The 27689-nt window shown below is 43.0% G+C and overlaps 1 protein-coding gene across 1 annotated transcript in view; it reads left to right on the top strand.

Moving 5' to 3' along the window:
- Positions 1-27689, top strand: part of rnf24 (ring finger protein 24) — a 61434-nt gene that overhangs the window by 7502 nt on the left and 26243 nt on the right. Inside the window, exon 2 of the mRNA XM_029687384.2 lies at positions 24588-24737. Within this exon, the coding sequence (XP_029543244.1) occupies positions 24595-24737 (143 nt within the window). The 5' untranslated portion in view covers positions 24588-24594. The remainder of the gene's footprint in view (positions 1-24587; positions 24738-27689) is intronic.

The following is a 27689-nucleotide window of genomic DNA, read 5'->3' as shown; positions in this document are numbered from 1 at the left end:
TTTCCACTTTGAGCTTAATATAAATCCTCAAGCGTCCTATAATTACAATATTAGTTTGTGTTTCTTACATCTGCAAACAGCTAGTTTGTATTTTCTTAGCATGTTAAGCTAAATCGTGTTAGCCACTAATACTAATTGCTAGTTATCTGGCTAGCTAGCTAATAAAAGTACTGAGTCAGAGTGAACGTAGCTAGCTAATAAATTCTGATACCAGTACTGGTGGAGGCTTAAATCAGCATGTTGTTTGTGCAACAGTATCTTCTAAATCAAAGAGGAATAGGTGAAGCATGAATATGTTGGCTATATGAATCATTTTTAATGTAGCCAAAGATTATAGGGTCCCCTAGGAAACACTGAGCATCACTTTGGTTCCTACCCTGTCACAAGTCGTCCATGGAATTTTCATTCGTTGTAATGTACAGTTGTAATGTACAGTCAACACTGTATTCAAAGTGCTCACTATTATTGATCTAGAATTATAATAAACTTTATATTATCATGATTCCAAAAGTTCACCCAAGTGTTTTGATCTAAATCGCAATTGTAACATTTGGTTAAAAATGCTCATTCTGGCAGTGTGGAAATTATCTCAAATGAGTGCAGGAAATGCAGAAATTGATGGAAATGCAGGAAATTAGGAAATTATTTTACTCATTAAGTAAATTTAGAACTTTTATTAATCAAAAATTAAAATACCGTCAAAAATTTGAAAAATACCATGATATGATATTTTGGCCATATCGCTCAACCCTACTTCAGAACAGCCTGAATTCTTCAGCCATTCTACAAGGTGTCTGAAACATTCCACAGGGATGTTGGTCCATGCTGACGCGATGGCATCACACAGTTGCTGCGGATTAGACGGCGGTACATTCATGCTGCCAACAGCCCGTTCCATCTCATCCCAATGATGCTTTATTGGGTTGAGGTCTGGGGACTCCGCAGGCCACTCAAGTAAACTGAACTCACGGTCATGTTCCAGGCAATGTCTTTCCACTCCTCAATTGACCAGTGATCGCGTGCCCACTGGAACTGCTTGTTGTTTTTAGCTGATATGAGTGGAACCCGGGTTGTTTTTAGCTGATATGAGTGGAACCCGGTGTGGTCGTCTGCTGCAATAGCCCATCCGTGACAAGGATTGAGTTGTGCATTCCTGAGGTGCCGCTCTGCTCACCACTGTTGTACACTGTGCCCTTATTTGCCTGTTTTTGTCCCGCCTGTTAGCTTACCCAATTCTTGACGTTCTCCTTTGACATCTCTCATCAACAAGCTGTTTTTTTTCCCACAGGACTACCGCCGATTGGCTGTTTTTTGTTTGTCACTGCATTCTCTGTAAATCCTAGACTCACCCGTGAAAATCCCAGGAGGGTGGCCGTTTCTGAGATACTGGATCCGGTGCACCTGGCCCTGATGTCAAACCACGCTCAAAGTCACTTAGGTCACTCGTTTTGCCCATTCTAATGTCAGTAACTGGATGCCTGTCTGCCTGCTTTATATAGCAAGCCACAGCCGTGTGGCTCACGGTCTGTAGGAGTGATCCATTTTTGTGAACAGGGTGGTGTACCTAATAAACTGGCCAATATTCAGCCAATAAAAAAAAAAGCTGGTTATATTATACCGTGGAACACAATTTTCAAAAAGGCAGTAACCTCAGCAGTAGCGCTTGCATAGAAGCCTATTGCTGTGCAATGGCATAGCCTTGTTTTGTTAATTTAGCAGACAAGATGCTCTTATTTCATGGGCCCTTATCACAGTCAAGACACACCCAAACCATGATGTAATACAACCAAATACAATAGAACATTTTCCAGTGTGAAGTGATGTCTATTTCCTGTCTGGAATAGTTATTCTCAGAGTGATCATTTGAAACGGGGCTTAATTTGGCGAGTTGGAAGAAAGAAAAAAAACATTGCAGGGTTACAAACCAAAATCTTTCTGATTTTCGAGATATAGACAGATGTTCAATTGAGTTTATTCTGGCTGTTCTTTGGCATTGTCAAAATGGATGAACAATTCCACATTGAACACTACATTGCATGGTGATGAATTACTGCCTTAAGGATTCTGATGAAAACACGCTTTTCCTACTTAAATCAACCAGTCCATTTTGAATTTGTGATAAAACTGTTGTCATTTGGCAAGGAATGTAGCTTGTGTATCCCCATCAGTTAGGCTTACAGAAATGCAGATAAAAACATATCTAACAGGAGCTTGTGTGTGGGAAGTGGTCGGAATTCAATTGAGTGAATGAGACACAAGGGAGAAAGGTAATTTAGGGAGAACTGTGTGATGTTTGGCTTGGTTTCTTTTTTGTTGTGCACCGCAAATGCACATGTACAAATAGAACCCGAGAGTCAAAGCAAATGAACGTTGTCTCCGGGCAGCCATAAAGCACATTCCACCTAATAGTTTTATAGTATACGCTTCCGTTCAAAAGTTTGGGGTCACTTAGAAATGTCCTTGTTTTTGAAAGAAAATCTATTTTTTTTTGTCCATTAAAATGCCATCAAATTGATCAGAAATACAGTGTAGACATTTTTAATGTTGTAAATGACTATTGTAGCTGGAAATGGCAGATTAAAAAAAATGGAATATCTACATAGGTGTAAAGAGGGCCATTATCTGTCCAGTGTCTGTGTTCTTTTGCCCATCTTAATCTTTTCTTTTTATTGGCCAGTCTGAGATATGGCTTTTTCTTTGCAACTCTGCCTAGAAGGCCAGCATCCCGGAGTCACCTCTTCACTGTTGACGTTGAGACTGGTTTTGTGGGTACTATTTAATGAAGCTGCCAGTTGAGGAATTGTGAGGCGTCTGTTTCTCAAACTAGACACTAATGTGCTTGTCTTCTTGCTCAGTTGTGCACCGGGGCCTCTCACTCCTTTCTATTCTGGTTAGGGCCAGTTTGCCCTGTTCCGTGAAGGGAGTAGTACACAGCGTTGTATGAGATCTTCAGTTTCTTGGTAATTTCTCGCATGGAATAGCCTTAATTTCTCAGAACAAGAATAGACTGATGAGTTTCAGAAGAAAGGTCTTTGTTTTTAGCCATTTTGAGCCTGTAATCGAACCCACAAATTGATCCTCCAGATACTCAACTAGTCTAAAGAAGGCCTGTTTTATTGCTTCTTTAAATCAGAACAACAGTTTTCAGCTGTGCTAACATAATTGCAAAAGTGTTTTCTAATGATCAATTAGCCTTTTAAAATTCTAAACTTGATTAGCTAACACAACGTTGGATTGGAACACCGGTGTGATGGTTGCTGATAATGGGCCTCTGTCGACATTCCGTTTCCAGCTACGATAGTCATTTACAACATTAACAATGTCTACACTATATCTTTCATCAATTTGATGTTATTTTAATGAACAAAAAATTAGCTTTTCTTTCAAAAACATGGACCTTTCTATGTGACCCCAAACTTTTGAACGGTAGTGTATGTATGTATATATATATATATATCTCTGGTTAAAAATGTAGCTTTGACGTTAATTCTAGTACGTGATTACTCATGCCCATCCCTAATCTTGACTCTAACCAATTCAACGGAGTGGAGAAACTATAGACATCCTTGACTTCAGTTGGGTAACCCCATTCTCCAGTTGTAAACAAGGAAGTTGGGCACCAGCTTAATAAGTGTTACCATTTGGCATCCTATCGTACACATGAACACGCTGTCATCACACCAACTAAGCATGCTTAACGGTTAAGCTGCCGCATGTGAGGCAGTCATCTCATAGGCCTTTTATAGCAGTCGGACGATGAAGTCAGCCCCATGGAATGAATGGTCCCTCTCTTTCACACACACACACACATCCCCTGGCTTGGCTTAGTGCTGGGTAGAATTGCCCAATGAACTTGCAATAGTATTATGCCACGTGCCTCAGATGCAATTTCTGTTCTGAGACACAGTTTTGTCTAATGTCGTCGGTCTCTTGTCATTCGTCTGTCTTGTCAGGGTGGCAGGTAGCCGAGCGGTTAAGAGCGTTAGGCCAGTAACCGAAAGCCGACTAGGTGAAAAATGTGTTGCTGTGCCCCTGTGCCAGGCACTTCACCCTATGTGCTCCTGAAAGTCGCTCTGGATAAGAGCGTGTGCTAAATTACTAGAATGTCAAATGTATTTCAGGAAGTACTAGCCTTAACTTATTTGACATGTTGGAATGTTCTCTTTGTGATGGAATTGTAGCGAGGAGGTCCCGTAGTGGACAAGCACAAACACAATTAGGGCCTAGGTCAAAAGACCTACATCAAGACATTCATTTCCTCAGTGTTGACTTGTAGCCTAATCCTGGTTTGAAAATGTGAACATTGTAATTCATTTCCATTTTTAGCTTTGTTAGGGCTCGTTTTCGTTGCCATTTGTGCCAGCCTGTGGCTTGCTGTGTATGCCAACATCTGGACGATGCTCAAGGACAAGGTGGTGGTGCCTTTGAGAGTGCTGCTGACCCAGTGCTTTGCTTCATTAGCCCTTGAATAATGTGTCATGTTCAGTCCCATCTGTCCACCACGGGTATTCAATTAGCCATCTTTATCCCACGAGCTCGGTGGAGAGTGTGTGCACGTGCACATGGGCAACTATTCTTAGGTGTCGAGATGTTGATATTGATGCCATGTTTATATCCATTCTTGTCTCACTCTTTGTATTTGTATAGTAGGCGCTTGACTCGTCCTATCACGTTAATGCTATACTATATATTCAGAAGTTCAGCCAACAAAAGCATTGATATTGAGTCGTTGTGTTGGATTTGTTTGTCTTTCGGGGTTTTGCCAAGCATTGCCAAGTTGTTGTCAAGCCTTGGTCTGCCCACTCACTCGTCACATGACCACAGGATTTATTTAGCGACACGGACTCTGTTTTCAGCAGGGCTCTTGTTTCTATCATCTCATTGAAACGAAAAGCAAGTAGACCATCTGCAGAACCTCTACATAAGCCTAGTATTGCGTTTCCTGAATCTGACCCACATGATTTGGTCAATTATATCCTCAAACGAAAAGCCTATGTCTAAGAACTAACATAGTAGGCTAATTGGGATGAAATGTAGCCCACGTTTAGCCTAAAATGTTCAATTATAGCCGAAAGGTGGCTGGGTTGCGGCCTGAGTGACCGTTTAAACTCCCATTTAGAAACATAGGAGAGTTTGATCCTCTGGCTTTGAACAAGTCACCCAATAGTCAGTAAATTATTGTGTGTGTGTGTGTGTAAGCAGGTGGGCAGATGCCCAAACAGGACGTGTAAACCATGTGTTTGGGGGTAAGGTGCGAAACCAGGGGCCACCACCAAAAAGTAGGGCTGTTTTAAGTATGTTTATGAGAGAGAGAGGTGTAAGAAGAGAGTAATTCCTCCCTGAAAATGTAGGCCTAGTGCTGGATTGCAGGAGGGAGGAGGAAGAGGGGGGGGGGCTACATGCGACAGCTGCATATGTCAGTTCCCCCCTTGTTTGTACCAGCTTGTGTTACTGTCTGAGCCCACTGAAGAAGAATGAGCAAAGCTTAAAAGGAAGAGGGAGAGTTGGAGAGAAGTATTTGACTGCTGGCCATAGGAGGGAAGAGTGTGAAATAAAAATGCAGAAAAGGTATGAAACACACCTTATTTTCGTTTTTGAAGTAAACAAATATGGGTCTTATGGCTCTATATTCCTTGTCATTATCGGTGTCTCACAAAACTACAGATATGAAAGCCAATGTCAGTCATGAAGGTGGGTTCTATGCCATTTTTTGCGTCTCACCTGCTTCTAATAAAGTCACTATCAATGTCGGTCATGCATCCAGGTCAGTGTCCCACCTCAAGACATGCAGCCAGTGTCCCACCTTAAGACGGGCCACAGTCTCTTGCCCATCTGGCTCTAAAGCCATTGAATCCGAGTCGGTGTCAGTGAGGCAGATCCCACAGCACAGCCCCAGATCAGCCCTCTGGGTAAAGTGGATTAATTAGCCGCAGGAGCAACACTCTTGCCCTGGGTCAGGGGTTAGAAGATTAATCCTGCTGCCCGGCTCACACGCAGGGAATTTGGACTGTCTGCCATGCATTTCTGGTCTCGTATTCATAAAGCATCTGAGTAGGAGTGCTGATCTAGGATCAGTTTTCCCTTCCATTCTAATGAATAGGACCTGATCCTAGATCATGGGTCCTAGTGATAGTTTCGTATCAGTATATATTTTTTTCAGCGCTGATCAAAACTTGTTTTCTCATGGCTCTCTCTTGTCCCTCTGCAGCAGACATATGGTGAGCAATATGTTTGGGACATCGAGTCGTAATAAGATCACAGTATTGAATCGCAATACATATAGAATTGTGAGAATTGGAACGCATATCGTATCGGCACCGAAGTATCATGATAATATTGTATCTTTAGGTCCCTGGCAATTCCCTGCCCTAAAGGGTCCTGATCCTAGATCAGCACTCTGAGATGCTCAAGAAGGCCCCTGAAGAACACAGTACAGTGGTCTATGGTTTCAACAGCTTCGGTTCTGTTGCAAAGTTTCTACTAAAAGTCAATCTAGCAATGTTTTCCCAAAACCAACTGACCTTTGCTATCACTAAGAATGCATTGGTCTGTTGATGTGACCTACTTGGCGTATTCCCTGGTTTAATTCTGGGAATTGAGGCATCTGCCCTCCGTATCCTGACATCTGATACCAAATGAGGCAAAAACAAAATGTCTGTGTTCCATTGATTCAGTGCCATCTGTTAAAAATAGGCTATAGAAACAGTAGCATAATCTTAGACCATAGTCTTATGTTATTGTGAAAGCTGGCTTTGGATACGGTGCAATTAAAAACACAATCCTTGGATAGCTTTTCAGAATCCACAGATAAGTTTGTCCATCTGAAAAACTAAAAGGCATAGAAACTTGGACTTGGTAATAGGAAATAAAGTTATTTCCATGACAGAATTAAAAAGCAATATTGGACTGAACAATGTCGATATTTTCAAATGCATGCAATTTGAAAGTTTCATATCAACAAATGTAGATTTGAAATAATTTGGGTATTAGTGCCATCTTGAGGGAATCCTATTTGAGTCCGAAAAGGATATTCATATGATAGGGAAGATTACACAAAACTGCAGAGAGCCTATCCATCTGATAGTTTCAACAAAAAAAAAATCGAAGAGATTATTGGAACGATGTTGGCACAAGACTGGATGTTGGCACAAGATGGAGGGAATGTTGGAACATAACTAACGAAATGAGTTAACGAAAATGCTTAATTCAGTATAAACTAATGTTTAGAATTTATTACTAGACAATTTGCAAATTCTACAGCACAACAACAGTCATGTCATTATAGAGTCCAAAAGTTCTAGTTGGCAGTCAGAAGTATGTACATTTGGGTCTACTTTAAAAAAAAAAAACATCTGTCTGTATATTTCAGGACATGGCATACGAGGGTGCAGTGAGATACCCGATGGGTTGGATGATACTTTCCTTGTCAATCATCTTGGAACTGGGGCATGGCAATGGGCACAGTCGACATGGCTGAATTTTAGAGAACATTTTAGAGGCCCCCATCGTGGCGGTGTAGAGAGACTTTTCCCCGCCGCCAATTTCCTGTCATTCTAATACTTTCTCCGTGGAACTGAGAACTTTTTGCAGTTTTAAAGCACATTTTCAGTAAATCTGCACATTTTGCCATTGAATTGACAGAAAATGTTGCCATTTCAAAGCAAATTTCCTGCAATTCTATGCACTTTGCCATGGCTAATGGTGTGTTATTTTGCTCAAACATAATAACAAAATCAATACTGCTAAATTCATTGTTTTCAATCTCCCTGACTGTATAGGTTTTATTTTGGTGATTTGTTAGTTCTCAAAGATTATAATACTGTATAAAATATATATTTTTATATATATATTTTTTTTTTATATATATAATGTATACAATTTATGAGAGATCCATCATTGTTTCTACATACTTTATCTAGGTTTAGTCATTTAAGTTTACACTGAAACATTTTTTATTTTATTTTTTAATACAGTGGCCCGAAAAAATTATTGCCAGGAACATCCCTGAGGTTGACCTTGTTCGCTCCTATCGAAGCGCATTCTCTACCCTCCGCCACCACATCTACGGAACTAAAGTTAAAGTTACTGTTCTAACCTAGTTTATTGCAGAACTTGGCATCAACTGTGCAGAAAAACAAGCATTCGTTTTTTCGCAACACACATTTCCGCACCTAAGGGAACAGCACTGTTATGTTTTCTCTCTGGATCGCTGGGATGCCTATTTATCTCTATTGCAGTGTCGTTCCCCCTCGGTGAACAAAACCAACCACTCATATTGTCCCGCTGGCTAAAAGAGAACAAAGTGGAGTTTTTCTAAGGTTTCCACTTTAGAAAGGGCCTAAATGACAGATGTATAGGATGTATCCCCAGGTAAGCTTTGTGAGTCTTCTGCGTTAGGGCTGAATTGACTGGGTCGGTTCGCAGATTAGCTCACCACTGTTGTCACAATGATTAGGAACAATTACATATACTTTTAGCCTATGCTGTGATGATTCCAATTACTTCTAAAGCCCTGATAATGCTACTGTCCCCATGTTGGGAATTTGGGCTACAAGCTCAATTAAACAATAGCTGACTGATGTGTGTGGTAATGGTGAGTCATGACGGGCAATGTTTTTAACAGCCCCAAGCCTGACTGCTGCCTCGTATGGAGCTCTGCCTTCTGCTCGAGGCCTCTGGTTTGGTGTTGCCCTTTGGCATATTATGTTTCAAATGTGCAAATCATGGCTGGCTGTAGCTGCCAGTGGAAATTTCCACTTCAGAATCAGATAGCGGCCTTTGTTTCGGGTGCAGGAGGCTTGCCACAAGCCCTCTGTTAAGCACTGCAAACAGTCAGCTATTTTAATACAAAAGAGGGGGGTTGGGGAATGTCATACAAAAGCATGTGTTCTGAACCAAAACCATAAAACTTGAGTTTGTATAACTGCTTTTTTAACTTGATTTCTCAATGAAGATTTAATCCTCAACAAAGGGTGAAAGCCTGATTTATTGTGAATATGTTACACTGCTGTCTATGAAAGTTAGTGAACTACTGTAGTGACTTTTTGATTTCTGATGTTCCTTCATAATGTATCAACCTACAATGTTTGGTGAATCTCTTCCTCCATTGAGCATAAATCTAACCACCACGAAGACCTTTTACAATAGGATACCTTAACAAATTCAAATGAAAACATTTTGATCTTGTGCTTCCTAGTCATGCAGTAGTGACTGTCAGTTTCCCTTAAATACCAGATAACGGTGTTGCGACGGAGAACACTTCCTCAAAAATGAATCTGTGGGAGGAGGTTTAAAGGTTAAGTTGGTCATCATCAGGACATGTGATTAGTCCGCTAGCAACACTAGTATTGATCAAACATTCTGTCAGAGATCTTCAGGGGAAAACCCCAGCTCAATGTGTTTTGTCTGAATGTCACATTCAGGTTATTGACCATGGGTGGTTGTGGTTTATCTAGACATAACATCCATTTTCCAGACTTACCCTGCTTTGCACCATTCCTGTCTCTTAGTATTAGACCCTGTCCAATGCAGTGGAAAATTACTGGAATGATGCAAAGAGGATTCTTCTTTCACTTTCTGACTATCTACTTGGCTGCTATCTGGTGGGAGGGACTTCCAGGCAACTCTAATTTTAGGTCCAGTGTAAGGCAATGTGCTCTGCTCTGGGGTTCCTTAGTTTGCCGGAACAGCACGGCTCAGAGTGGATATGGTATTACGGCCCCATGCCGGCTTGTAATGTGATTTGTGAAAGCCACAGGTTATGCAAGGGAGAAAAGGAGGGTCATTTTGTTAGAGCCTTTCAAAGGGTATCTCGGGTTGTGGAGTATTTGGACAGATTGAGGTATGAAAGCAATGATTTTTCAACACTTGTGTCAAATGTAGCCATTACATTTATTGCTGGGGGGGGACAGGCAAACAGGAATGCACACTAAAGATAGCTCCTTCATGGCTGTATGAATTGAATACCTGTAATGTGGAGGTAACCAACAGTTTAAATGGTACAGCTTGCCAGTAAACCCCACGTATACCACCACTGCCCTCCAAAAATAAGGACATTAACTTGCACAATAATCCCCAGACTACCCACACGGTACCTAACATCCTACCATTAACTTGCACAATAATCCCCAGACTACCCACACGGTACCTAACATCCTACCATTTGGGCAGTTACTCTGGTGCAATCTAGGAACCAGCGGGCAGATCCATGTGACAGACGCAAGGAGAAAACGAGGGGAAAACTACTGAGGCCTCACCCTGAGGTCACCCAGTCCCAGCCAGGGTAATCAGATCCCTTATCACTGGGCAGACTCTAGTCAAGTGTTTCTCATACAAGTCCTCGTCCTGGGAGCCTCAGGCGATCCACATATGCAATATATTCCAGTACGAACACACCTAATTCAGCTGGTCAACAAGCAATCATCATCAAGCCCTTCACTAGTTGGATCAGGTGTGCAAGCGGTGGAATCGATCAAATGTGGGAAACTGTCAAAGCACCCAAGGACATGTTTAAGAAACACTACTTTAGCTAGAGAAACTGCCTTCCCTCAGTGGTGGTATTATTAAGGTTCTTGTTTCCCCGCAACCAAAACATGTCTAACTGGGACTTCACTGTTCAGTCTGTGATATAAGAAATGTACCGCCTTTGCATGTGTATTTGTGTAGGCAAACCACTGTGTGAATATTGGAACTATTGCTCAGGTCAAGCCTTTGGGAATGGTCATATCCTTCAGTGTTGTCTGACTAGGCTAAACTGTGATCAATAAAGCAGGCTAGTTTTATTGAAAAACAATTTGGCATTAACTGGGCTTTGGCTACTGTATGTGTTGGCATTAGCTAGGCTGGGCATTGTTTGGGTTAAGAAATGTTTTGGCCCATCTGTTTCCTCTTTAGATGATTTGTGAGGGTCCTGTGGATTGGTTGGTGGCTGCTGGGCAATGGCTGAGAGGCACTCCAGAGTGCTTGTGTGAGCAAACAAGGCATGTCTCACTTCCTATGCAACACCTCTGTGGTTTTATAGGATGCTGAGCCAAATACATTTGAATCGTTTCGGCATTCGTTTAGACTATTGTTGAAACAAATCGGTTCAGTAACCCCATACTCACTAGATTCTCCCCATACTTTGGCGTGTCAGGTAGCCTAGTGGTTAGAGCGTTGGGCCAGTAACCGAAAGGTTGCTAGATCGAATCCCCGAGCTGACAAGGTTGTTCTGCCCCTGAACAAGGCAGTTCAGAGATGAGAAGAAGTAGGAGCTAGGGAATTTTCAGGCCCTTTTTTGTAGGATATTTGAGGTACTTTTCTGTGACTGGATCGGATGACTTTTAGGTGCTTTCCTTTGAGGGCAGTGGTGTGCGAGCGGTAGATTCTGTCATTTATATGGTCAATAGTCCTGTCACTCTGCCTGTCAGTTCAATTGGCTTTGTTTTGGCACTGTGTGAGGCAAGAGAAGTGTACATTGGATTTTTTTTTTCCCTCAGTGGCCTGATTCAGTACAAACAAGGGAAATGTGAATAAAGGTCCGCGACCTCACGACGTGGACCTTTATTCACATTTCCCATGAACTCTGGAGTGACTTTAGTGTGCGTTTTATTTGTAGGCATTTGTGTGTTCCAGCCCCACAGAGTAGCTGGCTGTAGATCGCGGACTCCCTACATGTCAGTGCCCATTTCAGAGTTAATGTCTATCCGTCCGTCTGTCTGGCTGTCCGTGCCCATTTCAGAGTTAATGTCTGTCTGTCCAGTGAAGGACCTTCCCTGTCAATGCTGAGAGGCACAGGCTCTGGACCGGTTACTCAACTTCCTCGGCTTCTTCGACCTCCTGCAAGGATGTGCTTAGAGACATGGAGACATCCTGCTGTATAGACCTAAATAGAAACCCCAGTGATGAAAGAAGAAAAAGTCTTTCAGAAAGCAGTCTGTGTCAGAATTGAAGAGATAGTCAGTGTCAGAATTTAAAAGGGATGAATTAGGACTCCCAATAGTGTATTTTCTTATTTTTCTTGCTCCATTGAATAGCGGGACAACATACAGCCATGAGTGACACCTGAAGCACGCCTTTGTGGACGATGTCGGTTGTTTACCGCGACGGGGTAGGGTTACCGGGACGACGGGGTGTACCCGCGACCATCTAGCTAAGCGTATCCTGATACTTTCCATTAGCAGGGGGTCGATGGTCGACAGGGGCCCGCGACACAACGAGGGGAGGAAGGGGTTCTGGGAGGGATTCTATAAATCGCCTTGGACGAGATCCCCAAGAGAGACGTTTTAAAATCCTCACTTCCCTGCCCGTTCCCCAACCCTCCCCTCCTTACCCCAACCCACCCTACTTCAACAGCAGCTAGGCTACTTTGCTGCTACGTTGACATTTAGGCCTAGACCTGCACTCCCAGATCTTACATCAATTGGATCGAAGCCGTGTACTGTACGTCCTCTGTGTGTCAACACACGTGCAGTGAAAACGTAACTATTTAATCAACTTAACATCAAACATAAATCGAGCCTTACTGTAATAGACTCGATGTTGGGGAATGTAGTGGTAAGAAGTCCACCATTTTGAGATGACAGTCAGGGGCAGAGGACAGTTTGTCAGGGACTGAAATGGTCTATGTGATTCAAGTCCTCTCGTAGCAAATCAAATTTGATTTGTCACGCGCCGAATACAGCAGGTGTACAGTGAAATGCTTACTTACAAGCCCTTAACCAACAATGCCGTTTTAAGAAAATACCTAAAACAAAAGAAAGAAATCAAAGTAACAAATAATTGAAGAGCAGTGGTAAAATAGCGAGGCTAAATTCCAGGGGCTCTGGTTAGTCGAGTTAATTGAGGTAATATGTACAAGTAGGTAGAGTTATAAAAGTGACTATGCATAGATTATAACGGAGTAGTAGCAGCAGTGTAGGAGGAGGGGAGGGGGGTGCAAATAGTCTGGGTAGCCATTTGATTAGATGTTCTGGAATCTCATGGCTTGGGGGTAGAAGCTGTTCAGAAGCCTCTTGGACCTAGACTTGGCGCTCCGGTACTGCTTGCCGTGTGGTAGCAGAGAGAACAGTCAATGACTAGGGTGGCTGGAGTCTTTGACAATTTTTAGGGCCTTCCTCTGACACCGCCTAGCCTGGTAATCAGTGTAAAAAAAAACCCAGATAGGCTAAGCTTTTATGACCGCAAAATCGTCTAATGGTCAGTCATTAAACTCTGAACAAAATCAAAACCAGTCGTAAAAACAAACTGCTCCTCCACACAAACACACACACACCTCCTAGTCTACTTCAGTCATGATAAGTTATAACAGTGCCTTCATAAAGAAGTGAGTGATCATATCTGCCTGCCGTGGGCTTGGCACCCACCCAACAATGTTTACCCGGTGGGTGTTGCATAACGACACGTGGCTCTGCCAGCCTGGGCAGAAACGGTGTTTGTCTCAGCAAGCCTGCTCTGGTGTGTTTGTGGGTGTCAGTGTGCGTACATATGATGATCTAATTAAACCAAACTTTATTTGTCACATGCGCCGAGTACAACAAGTGTAGACCTTACCGTGAAATGCTTACTTACAAGCCCTTAACCAACAGTGCAGTTCAAGAAGAGTTAAGAAACGTTTTACTTTAGTTTATTTGGTAAACATTAACACAATAACATAACAATAACGAGGCTATATACAGGGGGTACCGGTACCGAGTCAGTGTGCGGCGGTACAGGTCAGAGGTAATTTGTACATGTAGGTAGGGGTGAAGTGACTATGCATAGATAATAAACAGCGAGTAGCACCAGTGTACAAAACAAATGGGGAGGGGGGTGGGTCAATGTAATAGTCCGGTGGCCATTTGATTAATTGTTCAGCAGTCTTATGGGTTGGGTGTGGAAGCTGTTAAGGAGCCGTTCGGTCCTAGACTTGGCGCTCCGGTACCGCTTTGCCGTGCGGACGCAGAGAATACAATCTATGACTTGGGTGACTGGAGTCGCTGACAATTTTATGGGCTTTCCTCTGACACTGCCTATTTATATAGGTCCTGGATTTCATGAAGCTTGGCCCCAGTGATGTACTGGGCCGTCCACACTACCCTCTGAAGCGCCTTACTATCAGATGCTGAGCAGTTGCCATACCAGGCGGTGATGCAACCGGTCAAGATGCTCTCGATGGTGAGCTGTAGAAATTTTTGAGAATCTGGGGACCCATGCCAAATCTTTTCAGTCTCCTGAGGTGGGGAAAGGGTTTTGTCGTGCCCTCTTCACGACTGTCTTGGTGTGTTTGGACCATGATAGATCGTTGATGTGGACACCAAGGGACTTGAAACTCTCGACCCGTTCCACTACAGCCCCGTTGATGTTAATGGGGGGCCTGTCCGGCCCGCCTTTTCCTGTATTCCACAATCAGCTCCTTTGTCTTGCTCACATTGAGGGAGAGGTTGTTGTCCTGGCACCACACTGCCAGGTCTCTGACCTCCTCCCTATAGGCTGTTGTCGGTGATCAGGCAAACTTAATGATGGTGTTTGAGTCGTGTTTGGCCACGCAGTTGGGTGAACAGGGAGTACAGGAGGGGACTAAGTACACATCGCCGAGGGGCCCCAGTGTTGAGGATCAGCGTGGCAGGCGTGTTGTTGCTTACCCTTACCACCTGGGGGAGGCCTGTCAGGAAGTCCAGAATCCAGTTGCAGAGGGAGGTGTTCAGTCCCAGGGTCCTTAGCTTAGTGATGAGCTTTGTGGGTGTCATGGTGTTGAGCTGTAGTCAATGAGTAGCATTCTCACATAGGTGTTCCTTTTGTCCAGGTGGGAAAGGGCAGTGTGGAGTGCGATTGAGATTGTGTCATCTGTGGATCTGTTGGGGCAGTATGTGAATTAGTGGGTCTAGGGTATCCGGTAGGATGCTGTTGATGTGATCCCATGACCAGACTTTCAAAGCACTTCATGACTACTGACGTGAGTGCTATGGGGTGGTAATCATTTAGGCAGGTTAACTTTGATTCCTTGGGCACAGGGACTATTGTGGTCTGCTTGAAACATGTAGGTATTACAGACTCAGAGAGAGCTTGAAAATGTCAGTGAAGACACTTGCCAGTTGGTCCTCGCATGCTTTGAGTACACGTCCTGTTTAAAGGTCTTGCTGACATCGGCTACCGAGAGCGTGATCACACAGTCATCCAGAACAGCTGGTGCTCTCGTGCATGCTTCTGTGTCGCTTGCCTCGAAGCGAGCATGAAAGGCATTTAGCTCATCTGGTATGCTCACGTCACTGGGCAGCTCGCGTCTGGGTTTCCCTTTGTAGTCCGTAATAGTTTTCAAACCCTGCCACATCCGACAGGTCTAACCTTTAGCTCGATGCAGATGTTGCCTGTAATCCATGGCTTCTGGTTGGGATATGTATGTACGGTCACTGTGGGGACGACGTTGTCAATGCACTTATTGATGAAGCCGATGACCAAAGTGCTATACTCTTCAATGCCATTGAATGAATCCCGGAACATATTCCAGCCTGTGCTAGCAAAAGTCCTGTAGCGTCATCTGACCACTTCCACATTGAGTGAGTCACTGGTACGTCCTGCTTTAGTTTTTGCTTGTAAGCAGAAATCAGGAGGATAGAATTATGGTCAGTTTTGCCAAATGGAGGGTGGGGGAGAGCTTTGTATGCATCTCTGTGTGGAGTAAAGGGGGTCTAGAGTTTTCTTTCCTCTGGTTGCACATGTGACATGCTGGTAAAAATGTGGTTAAACTGATTTAAGTTTGCCTGCATTAAAGTCCCTGGCCACTGGGAGGGCCACTTCTGAGTGAGTGTTTTCTTGTTTGCTTATGGCCTTTATAGAGTTGGGTTGAGTGAGGTCTTAGTGCCAGCATCGGTCTGTGGTGGTAAAAAGACGGATACGAGTAATATAGATGAGAACTCTCTTGGTAGATAGTGTGGTCGACAGCTTCTCATATGGTACTCTACCTCAGGCTTTGCAATACCTTGAGACTTCTTTTAATATTGGACGTCGCGCACCAGCTGTTATTGACAAAAAGACACACAAACCCCCCCACACCCCTCATCTTACCAGACATAGCCTTTCTGTTCTGCCGGTGCATTGAAAATCCCGTTGGTAGGATAATCGTAAACATAGGTCATCAATTTTATTTTCCAGTGATTGCATGTTAGAAGCCTAATCTGCGTCCTCTTTTCCTCTGTCTTCACGCAAATGACGGGGATCTGGGTCTGTTCCCGGGAGAGCAGTATATCTTTCTCGTCAAATGAAAAAGCTTCTTCCAGTTCGTGGTGATTAATCCCAGTTCTGATGTCTAGAAGTTATTTTAAGAGACTGTAGCAGTAACATTATGTACAAAATAAGTTAACGTTACAAACAACGCAAAAGAACGAACAAAATAGCATAATTGGTTACGGCATGTAAAACTTCAACCGTCCTTTTCGGGCCGTCTTAACATTGTTTGGAGGGAGAAACTGCCGGATCCAGCTAGAGCCACCACAGAACTAGCCAATGCAGAAAAAAAGGCGGTTAGGCTTTTTGTTTGTTTCTGGATCAAGTCAGAGTGACTTGTCCTCAGACTGTGGCATATTTTGGAGGTTAAGCTAGTATCTGTGAAACTGAAATTAAATGTGCCCTGTTACAGAAATAGAATGTCTTCTTTGTCCAAAGAATTTGGCAAAAGCAGCAGCTACTCTTCCTGTGGTCCACACAAAACATGGCATAGTACAGAACCATTTAATAGACAAGAACATCTCAAGGACAGAACAACATTATTTTTTAAGCGGCACAGACAGCCTACATATCAATAAATATACACTATCTACACTATGTAAGTCGAGAGGCGCTGTGCCAAGAGGTGTTCCTTATCTTTTTTTTGTTTGGGCCATTCATTGCACCCAGACCAAGAACTAGACTACTAAAGCAGTTTGGGGCGTTGGAGGAGATGGTAGAAGATTGTGAAAAAAAAGACCATGTTATTTAGGTTCCTCCCTTTGTGGAGTAGATCCTCCCAGCTCCTCCTGAGGAATTCTGAGAATTTCTGCAATACAGAGATCTTAGACCTGCCAGCCAGGCTCCCTGACCCCCTCAGGCATCCTACATTAAGCCGTGAAAGAGTTAGCCCCCCCTTAACTATGGAGCAACAGGCACAGGTCTCAGACCTGTCTGCTAGGCTGCCCTGTGGAAGTACTGCTGTTGTAGGCCTGCTCACAGATCTCAGAACTGTCAACCTGCCTCCTTAGGCATCCTTCATTAGTAGTACAATAGTAATGCCTCCCTCGGCTGTGGATCAAGAAGCTGTTTAGATAAACCGGAATAGGGAGTCGTCGAATGAGGTCATATTGAGGTAAAAATTAGCCTGTAAGTGTAGATGTAGATATATAATCAGCTTACCAATTATACTAACCTAACCTCTGAGGGTTATATGTAAAAGAAATAAAGACTGTGGATCCGCACTTGAGGGCAGATGCATGGAAAACTGTCAGAGGAGACTGTCAGAGGAGACTGTCAGAGGAGACTGTCAGAGGAGACTGTCAGAGTGAGAGGACTGCAGGTTAGGTGAAACACTGCACTTAGCCTACTTCAGAATATCACAGACAGCTGGTGGGTCCTTAGAGCCTTCTGGGAGGGAAGGGTTAATCCTATACACCCCCGCATGCACTACATACATACATACTTTTGTATATATAGTGTACAGTATGTGGACACCCCTTCAAATTTGTGGATTTGGCTATTTCAGCCACACCTGTTGTAAACATCGAGCACACAGCCATGCAATCTCCATAGACAAACATTGGCAGTAGAATTGCCTTACTGAAGAGCTCAGTGACTTTCAACGTGGCACTGTTCGCCGGGAGCTATAACTGTTCGCCGGGAGCTTCATGAAATTGTTTTCCATGGCCGTGCAGCCACACACAAGCCTAATATCACCATGCGCAATGCCAATGGCGCAAAGCTCGCTGCCATTGGAGCAGTCCATCTGGCAGTCCGACAGACAAATCTGGTTTGGCGGATGCTAGGAGAACGCCACCTGCCCAAATACATCGTCCAACTGTAAAGTTTAGTGGAGGAATAATGGTCTGGGGCTGTTTTTCATGGTTCGGGCTAGGCCCCTTAGTTCCAGTGAAGGAATATTTTAACGCTACAGCATTCTAGATGATTCTGTGCTTTCCAACTTTGTTGGGGAAGGCCCAACAGTTTGGGGAAGATCCTTTTCTGTTTCAGCATGTAACGAAGCGAGGTCTATACAGAAATGGTTTGTCAAGATCGGTGTGGAAGAACTTGACTGGCCTGCACAGAGCCCTGACCTCAACCCCATAAATTTGAACGCCGAATGCCTAATCGCCCAGCATCAGTGCTGACCTCACTAATGCTATTGTGGCTGAATGGAAGCACGTCCCCAACGTATAGTGGAAAGCCATCCCAGAAGAGTGGAGGCTGTTATAGTAGCAAAGGGGTGGACAAACTCCATATTAATCCCTGTGATTTTGGAATGAGATGTTTGACGAGCATTCTTTTGGTCGTGTAGTGTACAAACATACAGTGCAATCGGAAAGAATTCAGACCCCTAGACTTTTTCCACATTTTTGTTACGTTACAGCCTTACTCTAGAATTGATTTTTTTAAATTCTCTCAATCTACACAAAATACCCCATAATTACAAAGCAAAAAAAGTTGTTTTTTTGAACATGTATGAAAAAAAAAGAAGGAAATATCATATTTGCATAGGTATTCAGACCCTTCACTCAATACTTTGTTGAAGTGCTTTTGGCAGAGATTACAGCCTCAAGTCTTCTTGGGTATGACGCTACAATCTTGGTAAACCTGTATTTGGGGAGTTTCTCCCATTCTTCTCTGCAGATCCTCTCAAACTGTCAGGTTGCATAGCTAACTTCTTCCCTTTAATAATGGTGGAGGCCACTGTGTTCTTGGGGACCATCAATGCTGCAGAGATATGCTCTACGGACAATTCCTTCGACCTCATGGCTTGGTTTTTGCCCTGACATGCACTGTCAACTGTGGGACCTTATATAGACAGGTGTGTGTCTTTCCAAATCACGTCCAGTCATTTGAATTTACCACAGGTGGAGTCCAAGTTGTAGAAACTTCAAGGATGATCAATGGAAACAGGATGCACCTGAGCTCAATTTTGAGACTCATAGCAAAGGGTCTGAATACTTATGTAAATAAGTTATCTTTTTTTCAGTATTTTTTTTATACATTTGCAGAAATGTCTAAACCTGTTTTCACTTTGTCATTATGGGCTATTGTGTGTAGATCTATGATGACATTTTTTAATTTAATACATTTTAGAATAAGGCTGTAACATAACAAGATGCGGATTAAAAGTCCAGGGGTAAAGCACTGTATTTGCGCACACACACTTAACCATACATATACACACGCATAATCTAGGTCTTCTACATGCCCTTGAACTGTAATTCTCCCCTTAACACTTACATTGGACTGTATACACGGAATGGAGTTTCTTAACCAGGGCCTAAAACGAACACCCGCCAGGTCAGGGCTCCACAGTGCGAGCATTTCACTTGCATTTGTGAATATAAATAGTGCAGCTGCAGTAGCTGTTTTCAAAGTATTTCTGCCGTTTTTTGTTTCATAGCTGGTAAATGAATTTCACAAAGTCCAAGAACTACGAATCCTATCCCACCTTGCGCTGCTGAGTGAATGATATACTTTTTAAAAAATGGGTCTAATTTGAAACTAAAGTCTACTGAAGTGATACTTTGTTCTTTTCTTGGCTATTTACATTGTTTGTTCACAAACTAGGTTGTTTTTCAATGTTTGAGATTCAACTGTTAGGGAAGAGAAGACAATGCGGTTACTAGTCAGACTCAATCTCTAGGCACAATCATGTTCTTGAGTCGCATTTCCACGTTAACCTCCCGGCTCGTGAACATTTCTGTCTCATCTGTGATCTTTTAGTAAAAAATGAAATTAGACAATATACCACGTTACTTCTTACTAGTAATACATTTGTTTTAGAAACATTTGTTTTAGAAACATGCATGTTAATATTTTTTGTGTGTTTTGTTGGTGTAATTTTAGGGAGAATATTTTTTTTTTTAGCTGGTGAAAACATTGAGTGGCTGGTAGATGTATTTTTTTTATCTACCTGCCATGGTGGACCAGAAAGTACAGTTTAGGCCCTGGTGTGAACATATGGGTTTCATGTTACCCCCAGAGTTTGTGTGTGTTTTGCCTCTGGAATGTGTATGTCAAAGGGCCATGTGGACCCAGTGTGTTTGGGAGCCCCACTAAGTGGCGATAATCGGGCTTTCCAGTCGTGGCCTTGTTTTGATAGAGAGGTTGGCGTGGAGCCACTGCATACTGGCAGAGCAGGGGGCAGATTCAAGCCCAACTGAGAGGGCAGCAGTGTTTATGACCACGTACCAGCCTAGCGGCTAAGCTAGGGAGACTGAGGGTGTTAAATTGTGATGGTGTTATTACTACCGTTCATGGTGTGTGTGTGTGTGGCAAGGGGAAAAGGAACAAAGGCTGAGCTTCCTCATCTTCCCAGCGCTGCCGTTCTCAGAGCTATAGATTTAAAGATTGGGTTCCGCTCAACACTATGAAGGCACCACGCGGGTGACTGTGTGGGTTAATGAGTGTGTGTCTTCTGGAAGTCGACAGTGTGAGTGGAAGGCAGGGTTTATGATTTATTTTGTCTGTTGACTTGGCTGTATAGGGAGGAGTAACTGTAAACTGTGTGTTAGGGTTGGGCGCTATCCAGATTTCCTACCTTCTTACCGTGCCTGTGCCATCCCAGGATATGCGGTATTACCAATAGTGCGCACAAGGGGCGCTGTTTTCTTTTCTACATGTAAAAAATAAATAATAATCCCATAAACGTTATTTACCAGAATGCTAACAAAATGCTAACAAGTACTAAGGAATCCCCATAGTGGATGCTAGGTAAACGCTAACGAGCGCATGCAAACATTTTCTACTAAGACACAGTTTGCAGCACGCACAAAACAAACATTTGACCTCAGGATTCTTAATCTAGGAGGGGATAGTCTGCTGCTGTCACCAAGAAGCTTGATCTTGCTAGCTAACATTAGCCAGTTGGTAAAAGCCAGCTGGAGTGAGTTGATTTGGCACATCTTAGATAGTTAACTTAATAGTTATAAAATATATTGCTGTCAAACATACAGGTGTAACTTGTTCATCTCACTTAAGTTGCGCTGTAGGAGTGACTCCCCACAAGAAGCTCCCGTTTTGATCGTCTTTGTAAACATACACACTTGACGGGCTCAAACAGCTGTTTTGGGAAACTAGTATCGGTAAGCTTCATAATGAAAAATGATCTAACAGGCGAACTGATGAACACGATCTGCTTTGTCTATTTTCTAGTTCACAACTTGACTGCAGATATTTATTTAAAGTGTACAAGTATTTAAAAAAATATTTTAAAAAACGTGTTGGAAAATCCATACCGAGGATTTTTCTCAATTCACAGGATACGGTATAAATGGTATACTGCCCAACTTTTGTGTGTCTTTTGTTCTCTTTTCATCTTTTCATTCTTAGGCATGTCCAGTCATGTCCAGTCATGTCCCTCTGTGGAGAATGGGAATTTTCAGTTGTAAACCACACAAACACATACTCACTCAGGAATTGTATTCTCTTCATTTTCTTCAATAGTAGTAGGGTGTGTGTGTGTGTGTGTGTGTGTGTGTAGACACATTTTAACATACTTGTTAGTACCAAAATTCCACACAAGAATAGTAAACCAAGTAAAACTGGGAGGACATTCTACCGGGCCTCACTATTTTAGGGTTCGTCGTTAAGTTTAGGGTTAGGGAAAATTGGATTTTGAATGGGAATCAATTGTTGGACCCCAAAAAGTGTGTGCTTGTGTATGTAAAAATATGTCTATGGTGTATGTAAGCACCTGCGCTGAGACTGGGCTTCTACCGCTATCAAATTAGAGCAACAATGTATGTTAAGAAAACAAGGGTGTCCACATATAGTGTAGAAATGTGAGTTACAGATCTGTCATTAGCCAAGCAGCCAAGTCTTAAGAATCGGTATGTGCGCTATTTCTATGCTTCCCGTAATTTTTTGCGTGTTTTACTTTTTTGATTTTGTACGCTAGCTTTAAACAACTGAAAATGCTATATTTTTGGTTACTGAAAAGATAATTCACAGCGATTTAGATGGTACAATGATTCTCTACACCCCTCAAACTCTTAGGGACCAAGTGACGCAGCGGTCTAAGGCACTGCATCGAAGTGCTAGAGGCATCACTACAGACCCGGGTTCGATCCCGAGCTGTATCACAACCGATCGTGATCGGGAGCCCCATAGGGCTGTCAGAGACGTGTGTGTATAGGTGGCAGGGAAGTCAGGCGCAGGAGAGTCAAACGGAGTGTAAAATGGAGTCTTTTAATAAATGTCCAAGTAACATGCTCCATAACACTAATAAGAACAATTAATATAAAGAAATATGGGAACGAAGACCCGTCGCGCACCTATACAAATAAACACTACACTGACAATAAACAATCTCTGACAAAGACATGAGGGGAAACAGAGGGTTAAATACACAACAGGTAATGGATGGGATTGAAAACAGGTGTGTGGGAAGACTAGACAAAACCAATGGAAAATGAAAAATAGGTCGATGATGGCTAGAAGACCGGTGACGTCGACCGCCGAGCGCCGCCCGAACAAGGAGAGGCAACGACTTCGGCAGAAGTCATGACAAGGGCGGCACACTATTGGCCCAGCGTTGTCCGGGTTAGGGGAGGGTTTGGCCGGTGTAGGCCTTCATTGTAGATAAGAATTTGTTCTTTAACTGACTTGCCTAGTTAAATAAAAAAGGGGGAAAAAACTCTCGACTTCAAAGCCAGTCCCACTGCATTTTTTTCATTGTTCCCCTCTAATCAGGGCCTAATTTAGACCTGGGACACCAGGTGGGTGCAATTAGTGGTGGTTTTGACCAATTTTAAGATGAGAGCCCTGTAATTTTCATCATAGGTACACTTCTACTATGACAGACAAAATGAGAAAAAAATCCAGAAAATCACATTGAAGGATTTTTAATGAATTTATTTGCAAATTATGGTGGAAAATAAGTATTTGGTCAATAACAAAAGTTTATCTTAATACTTTATTATATGCCCTTTGTTGGCAATGAAAGAGGTCAAACGTTTTCTGTAAGTCTTCACAAGGTTTTCACACACTGTCGCTGGTATTTTGGCCCATTCCTCCATGCAGATCTCCTCTAGAGCAGTGATGTTTTGGGGCTGTTGCTGGGCAACACAGACTTTCAACTCCCTCCAAAGATTTTCTATGGGGTTGAGATCTGGAGACTGGCTAGGCCACTCCAGGACCTTGAAATGCTTCTTACGAATCCACTCCTTCGTTGCCCGGGCGGTGTGTTTGGGATCATTGTCATGCTGAAACACCCAGCCACGTTTCATCTTCAATGCCCTTGCTGATGGTAGGCTTTGTTACTTTAGTCCCAGCTCTCTGCAGGTCATTCACTAAGTCCCACCCGTGTTGTTCTGGGATTTTTGCTCACCATTCTTGTGATCATTTTGACCCCACAGGGTGAGATCTTGCGTGGAGCCCCAGATCGAGGGAGATTATCAGTGGTCTTGTATGTCTTCCATTTCCTAATAATTGCTCCCACAGTTGATTTCTTCAAACCAAGCTGCTTACCTATTGCAGATTCAGTCTTCCCAGCCTGGTGCAGGTCTACAATTTTGTTTCTGGTGCTCTTTGGTCTTGGCCATAGTGGAGTTTGGAGTGTGACTGTTTGAGGTTGTGGACAGGTGTCTTTTATACTGATAACAAGTTCAAACAGGTGCCATTAATACAGGTAACGAGAGGAGGACAGAGGAACCTCTTAAAGAAGAAGTTACAGGTCTGTGAGAGCCAGAAATCTTGCTTGTTTGTAGGTGACCAAATACTTATTTTCCACCATAATTTTCTCATTTTGTCTGTCATAGTTGAAGTGTACCTATGATAAAAATTACAGGCCTCTCATCTTTTTAAGTGGGAGAACTTGCACAATGGGTGGCTGACTAAATACTTTTTTGCCCCACTATATGTCAAATCTATGTAAACAAATAAGTACATAAACAAAGGGAAACCTGCTGCTGAATCCCAGAGGTAGCTTAAAGCTACAATAACAGTCTAGGCCTATATTCCATAGTCTAGAGCCGTAGGAACAGACACAAGAGGTAGGCACAGGTTTTCATGGGGACCAATGTTCCCAGGCCACTTTGTGGGTAGCTGGCAAGACAAGGCTCACACTGCTCAAACTATATTATTGGACAGATTTGCTCACTGACTTAACCCCAATTTAGGCTAATATGTTACCATTGGCTGTTATGCAGACACCCAGTAAGAGTCAGACTGAATCAAATGTGTTGCATGTGACATTACGCAACTAACAAATTGATATGATCGTGGTGGCCTATTGTCGTCAATTCACCCTACCGATTGTCATTGTGTGGCAGGCTGGAAGCCCTATCAAAGCTTCCTGCTGGCTATGAGAAATTGTCCAGCACACACTCAGCCCTATAGTCACATACAGTCCTACGGTCAATCTGTCAATCTTATCACTTCATCACACCCCCTAATCCGTCTCTCTCTCATTGCAGGATATCCATGAGCTCCGATTTCCAGCACTACAGTTTCAGGATGCCTAATATTGGGTTCCAGAACCTTCCCCTCAACATCTACATTGTGGTGTTTGGGACCGCCATCTTTGTCTTCATCCTCAGCCTTCTCTTCTGCTGCTACTTGATAAGGTATGATCGACACTGCTGCGTCCTAGTTGATGTAGGCTAGTTCCTAGTTTCAATAGTCTCCTTTGGAAATCTTGATTTGTGTTTAGGTTTCCTTGCCACCGGTGCCAGACAGTGTAGATTCTTAGTGTGGAGTTATTACATTTGTTTGTGACCCCATATTTGACCCCATTCATTTTGTTGTTGTTTTTGATTGAAATCAACACTACTTTTTTGTTGTTGACATCAACAAAGCCTCACTTCAACGTTTACAGAAGCCATTTTTTTAATGCTAGCACACTGAAGTGTTCGTGCAATAAACCACAGATTCTTCAAAGCTGATTGACATAGGCTAAATCCATTGCCTCGAATGACTTGGCGCATATCCAATTATGAGACAGCAGTGTTTTTAATCTCAACCCCAGTGGTCAAGTAAATTACTTTGTTTATCCCATATGAGATGCAGCATTTTCACTGTAACCACATTGGTTATTGATAGTTTCATACCACTGAGTTAGATGTTAAATACGTCCAGACCTTGAATGAATTCACAGTCGTACACTAAAAAGGCATTGCTCGGGTGTCATTACTCTGCCAATACTTTGGCACCGGTCTTATGTTGGATTCCATTCGAGCGTCGTACTCAAGGACCCCCCCCCCCCTGTTTCGCCTCCCAGGATGGTATGTCCCACCATGTGATGGTCTTCTCTATTTACAGAAACACTGTGCGTCCCAAATGGCACCCTATTCCCTACATAGTGCAATACTTTTGTCCAGAGCCCCATAGGGGCTGCCTATGAACATGGTTCAGGCCTTCTCCCAAACACGAGTAGCCTAGCCGTGCTGTTTTACAAGAACTCGGTGTACTAGAGGGATTATTTGTGTCCTTCAGTCCAAGCAGCGCACATTTCTCTCTCTGCTGTAGTTTGTGGAACTAGGGGGGACAAAATATTTCCCCTATCAAAGAGGGTGATGCTTTTAATACTGCTTTAAGCCAGTATGACGATAACAGAAGGATAAACAGCATGAGAGAGGAGAGGAACACAGACAGCTGGTACAGCTCGGGAGAGAAGGAATCTTCTTTCATCCTTCTCTCCACCATGTCAGTGACAATATGTCCCAAATGGCACCCGATTCCCTATATAGGACACTACTTTTGACCTAAGCCCTATTGGCACGGGTCAAAAATAGTGCACTATATAGGCGATTGGGAGTCATTTGGGAAGCAGCCACAGGCTGTTCACCATTCACACTAGTTTACTTTGAAGACCTGCTTTGAGCACGGGTAGAAACACAGAGAGTTAGCCGAAACAAAGAACATTTACGCTACTTTAAAACGAGCAAAGGCGCTCATGTTGTAGGACTTGCCAAACTGTGTTGCCAAGCCTGCTATCATCAGATGTGATGATGAGACTAGAATGTGTGCATTTTCAGGCTCCTAGCATGCAACACTCAGCGGGGGTACCAGGCAATCCGGTAGTTCATCAGCTGCATATAAAAAAATGACTTGTATCGTGTCCGCAGCAAATACGGCTGGATTTGTATCTGAAGTGTAAGCGCTGTTACCCAATGTGTTCAGGCAACAGGGTTTTGAACCCAACCATGACCTAGCCTAACCTTTGCGGCTCCGAGCAAAGCTTCCAAGGCTTTACAGCCAACCAGCGATATGTAATGCACTAATGAACTGCAGCAGTGTTTTTAAAGTAGTTGAGTGCACAGATGGACAGAAAAGCGGCAGGTCTGTCTTGCGCTTAATGAATGCCTTAAGTAACTGAAGTGAGGCTCGTGTTAGTCCAATTATTAGCCAAGCGGTCAAATGATTTCAGTCTGCTTCGGTCTTTTAACAAACCAAAATCCACTTTAGTTTGTTAAAAGCTCAGTAAATGCATGTTATCCAAGACGGGTCAATCGTATTTGCTGTCATTAGGCCTAAACAACTCCTTTCTTGGTGGTCTGGATTTAATGAAACTGTATGGCATATTGGGTCTAAATTCAATTCCTTTGGTGTGTGTTTATCATGTTCTTTTCAAATTAACCCTTTTTTCATAAAGGCTTATAAAAAAAAAAAAAGATTCAACAGCACAGTTTGGAGAAAGTATTGCTGACTTGAACATCTGAACTGGAGAAAAAAAAAATCCCACCAGAAAAATGATATCCAGGCTTGTTCTCCCCTGCTGAAACATTTATTCAAAGCTGCTTAGCTGCATAATCACGACCACAACTCCCAACCTTGAAGAGGCTTGTGTCGTGCCTCTGTTAAATCCTTAGGCATGCTCTCTTCTCTTAGATGGAAATCCAAGGGCATCTGTATAGATGTTGGTATAAATCCAGCACCGTTTATGCATGCTTCCAATTGTCATCTTATTCACTAATCATGCATTACTTTTGACCAGGGCCTATGGGGCTCTTGAGTGGTTAACCAGCGCTCGACATGGCTGAACCTTGAACTAAATTAGTATTATCTTCTTAAAGAATGGCCCCTTCAGCACGTTTGAGATCCCAGACCTGGCTTGGAGATTTTTTTTTACTGGAGATCTTATTGGTCCTCCACTCTAGCCCCTCTGGTCTAATCAAGGTGGTCATTGGCCAATAACGTTGGAACTCTGTAGCATTTCTTACCTAAAGCAGCGAGAAGCAGCGTGTCTCAACCCAAATTCACCCTGCCCTGTACCTAACCCAGCGGGGGGGAGATGGTAAGTGTGTTTCTGCTTTTGTTTCGATGTTTCAAGACAAACTATGAAATTGATGCAGTGTCACGTTAAAATTCAGGGAGGAAAAAGAAAAGGGGGAAAAAGGTGGTCTGATTTTACCAATTAATTTGGTAAGATGGTGTCTTTGTCCCAAATGGCACCCTATTCCCTATATAGTGCACTACTTTTGAGCAGAGTCTTATGGGTCCTGGTCAAAAGTAATGCACTGTGTAGGGAATAGGATTGCCATTTGGGACGTCGGCAGTTTTTACTCTGAAAGGCTTCT

This window comes from Oncorhynchus nerka, linkage group LG18 (genome assembly GCF_034236695.1).
Source record: "Oncorhynchus nerka isolate Pitt River linkage group LG18, Oner_Uvic_2.0, whole genome shotgun sequence".
Lineage (NCBI taxonomy): Eukaryota > Metazoa > Chordata > Actinopteri > Salmoniformes > Salmonidae > Oncorhynchus > Oncorhynchus nerka.
Note: the sequence above shows the minus strand (reverse complement) of the source record. Positions and strands in the feature narration are given on the sequence as shown.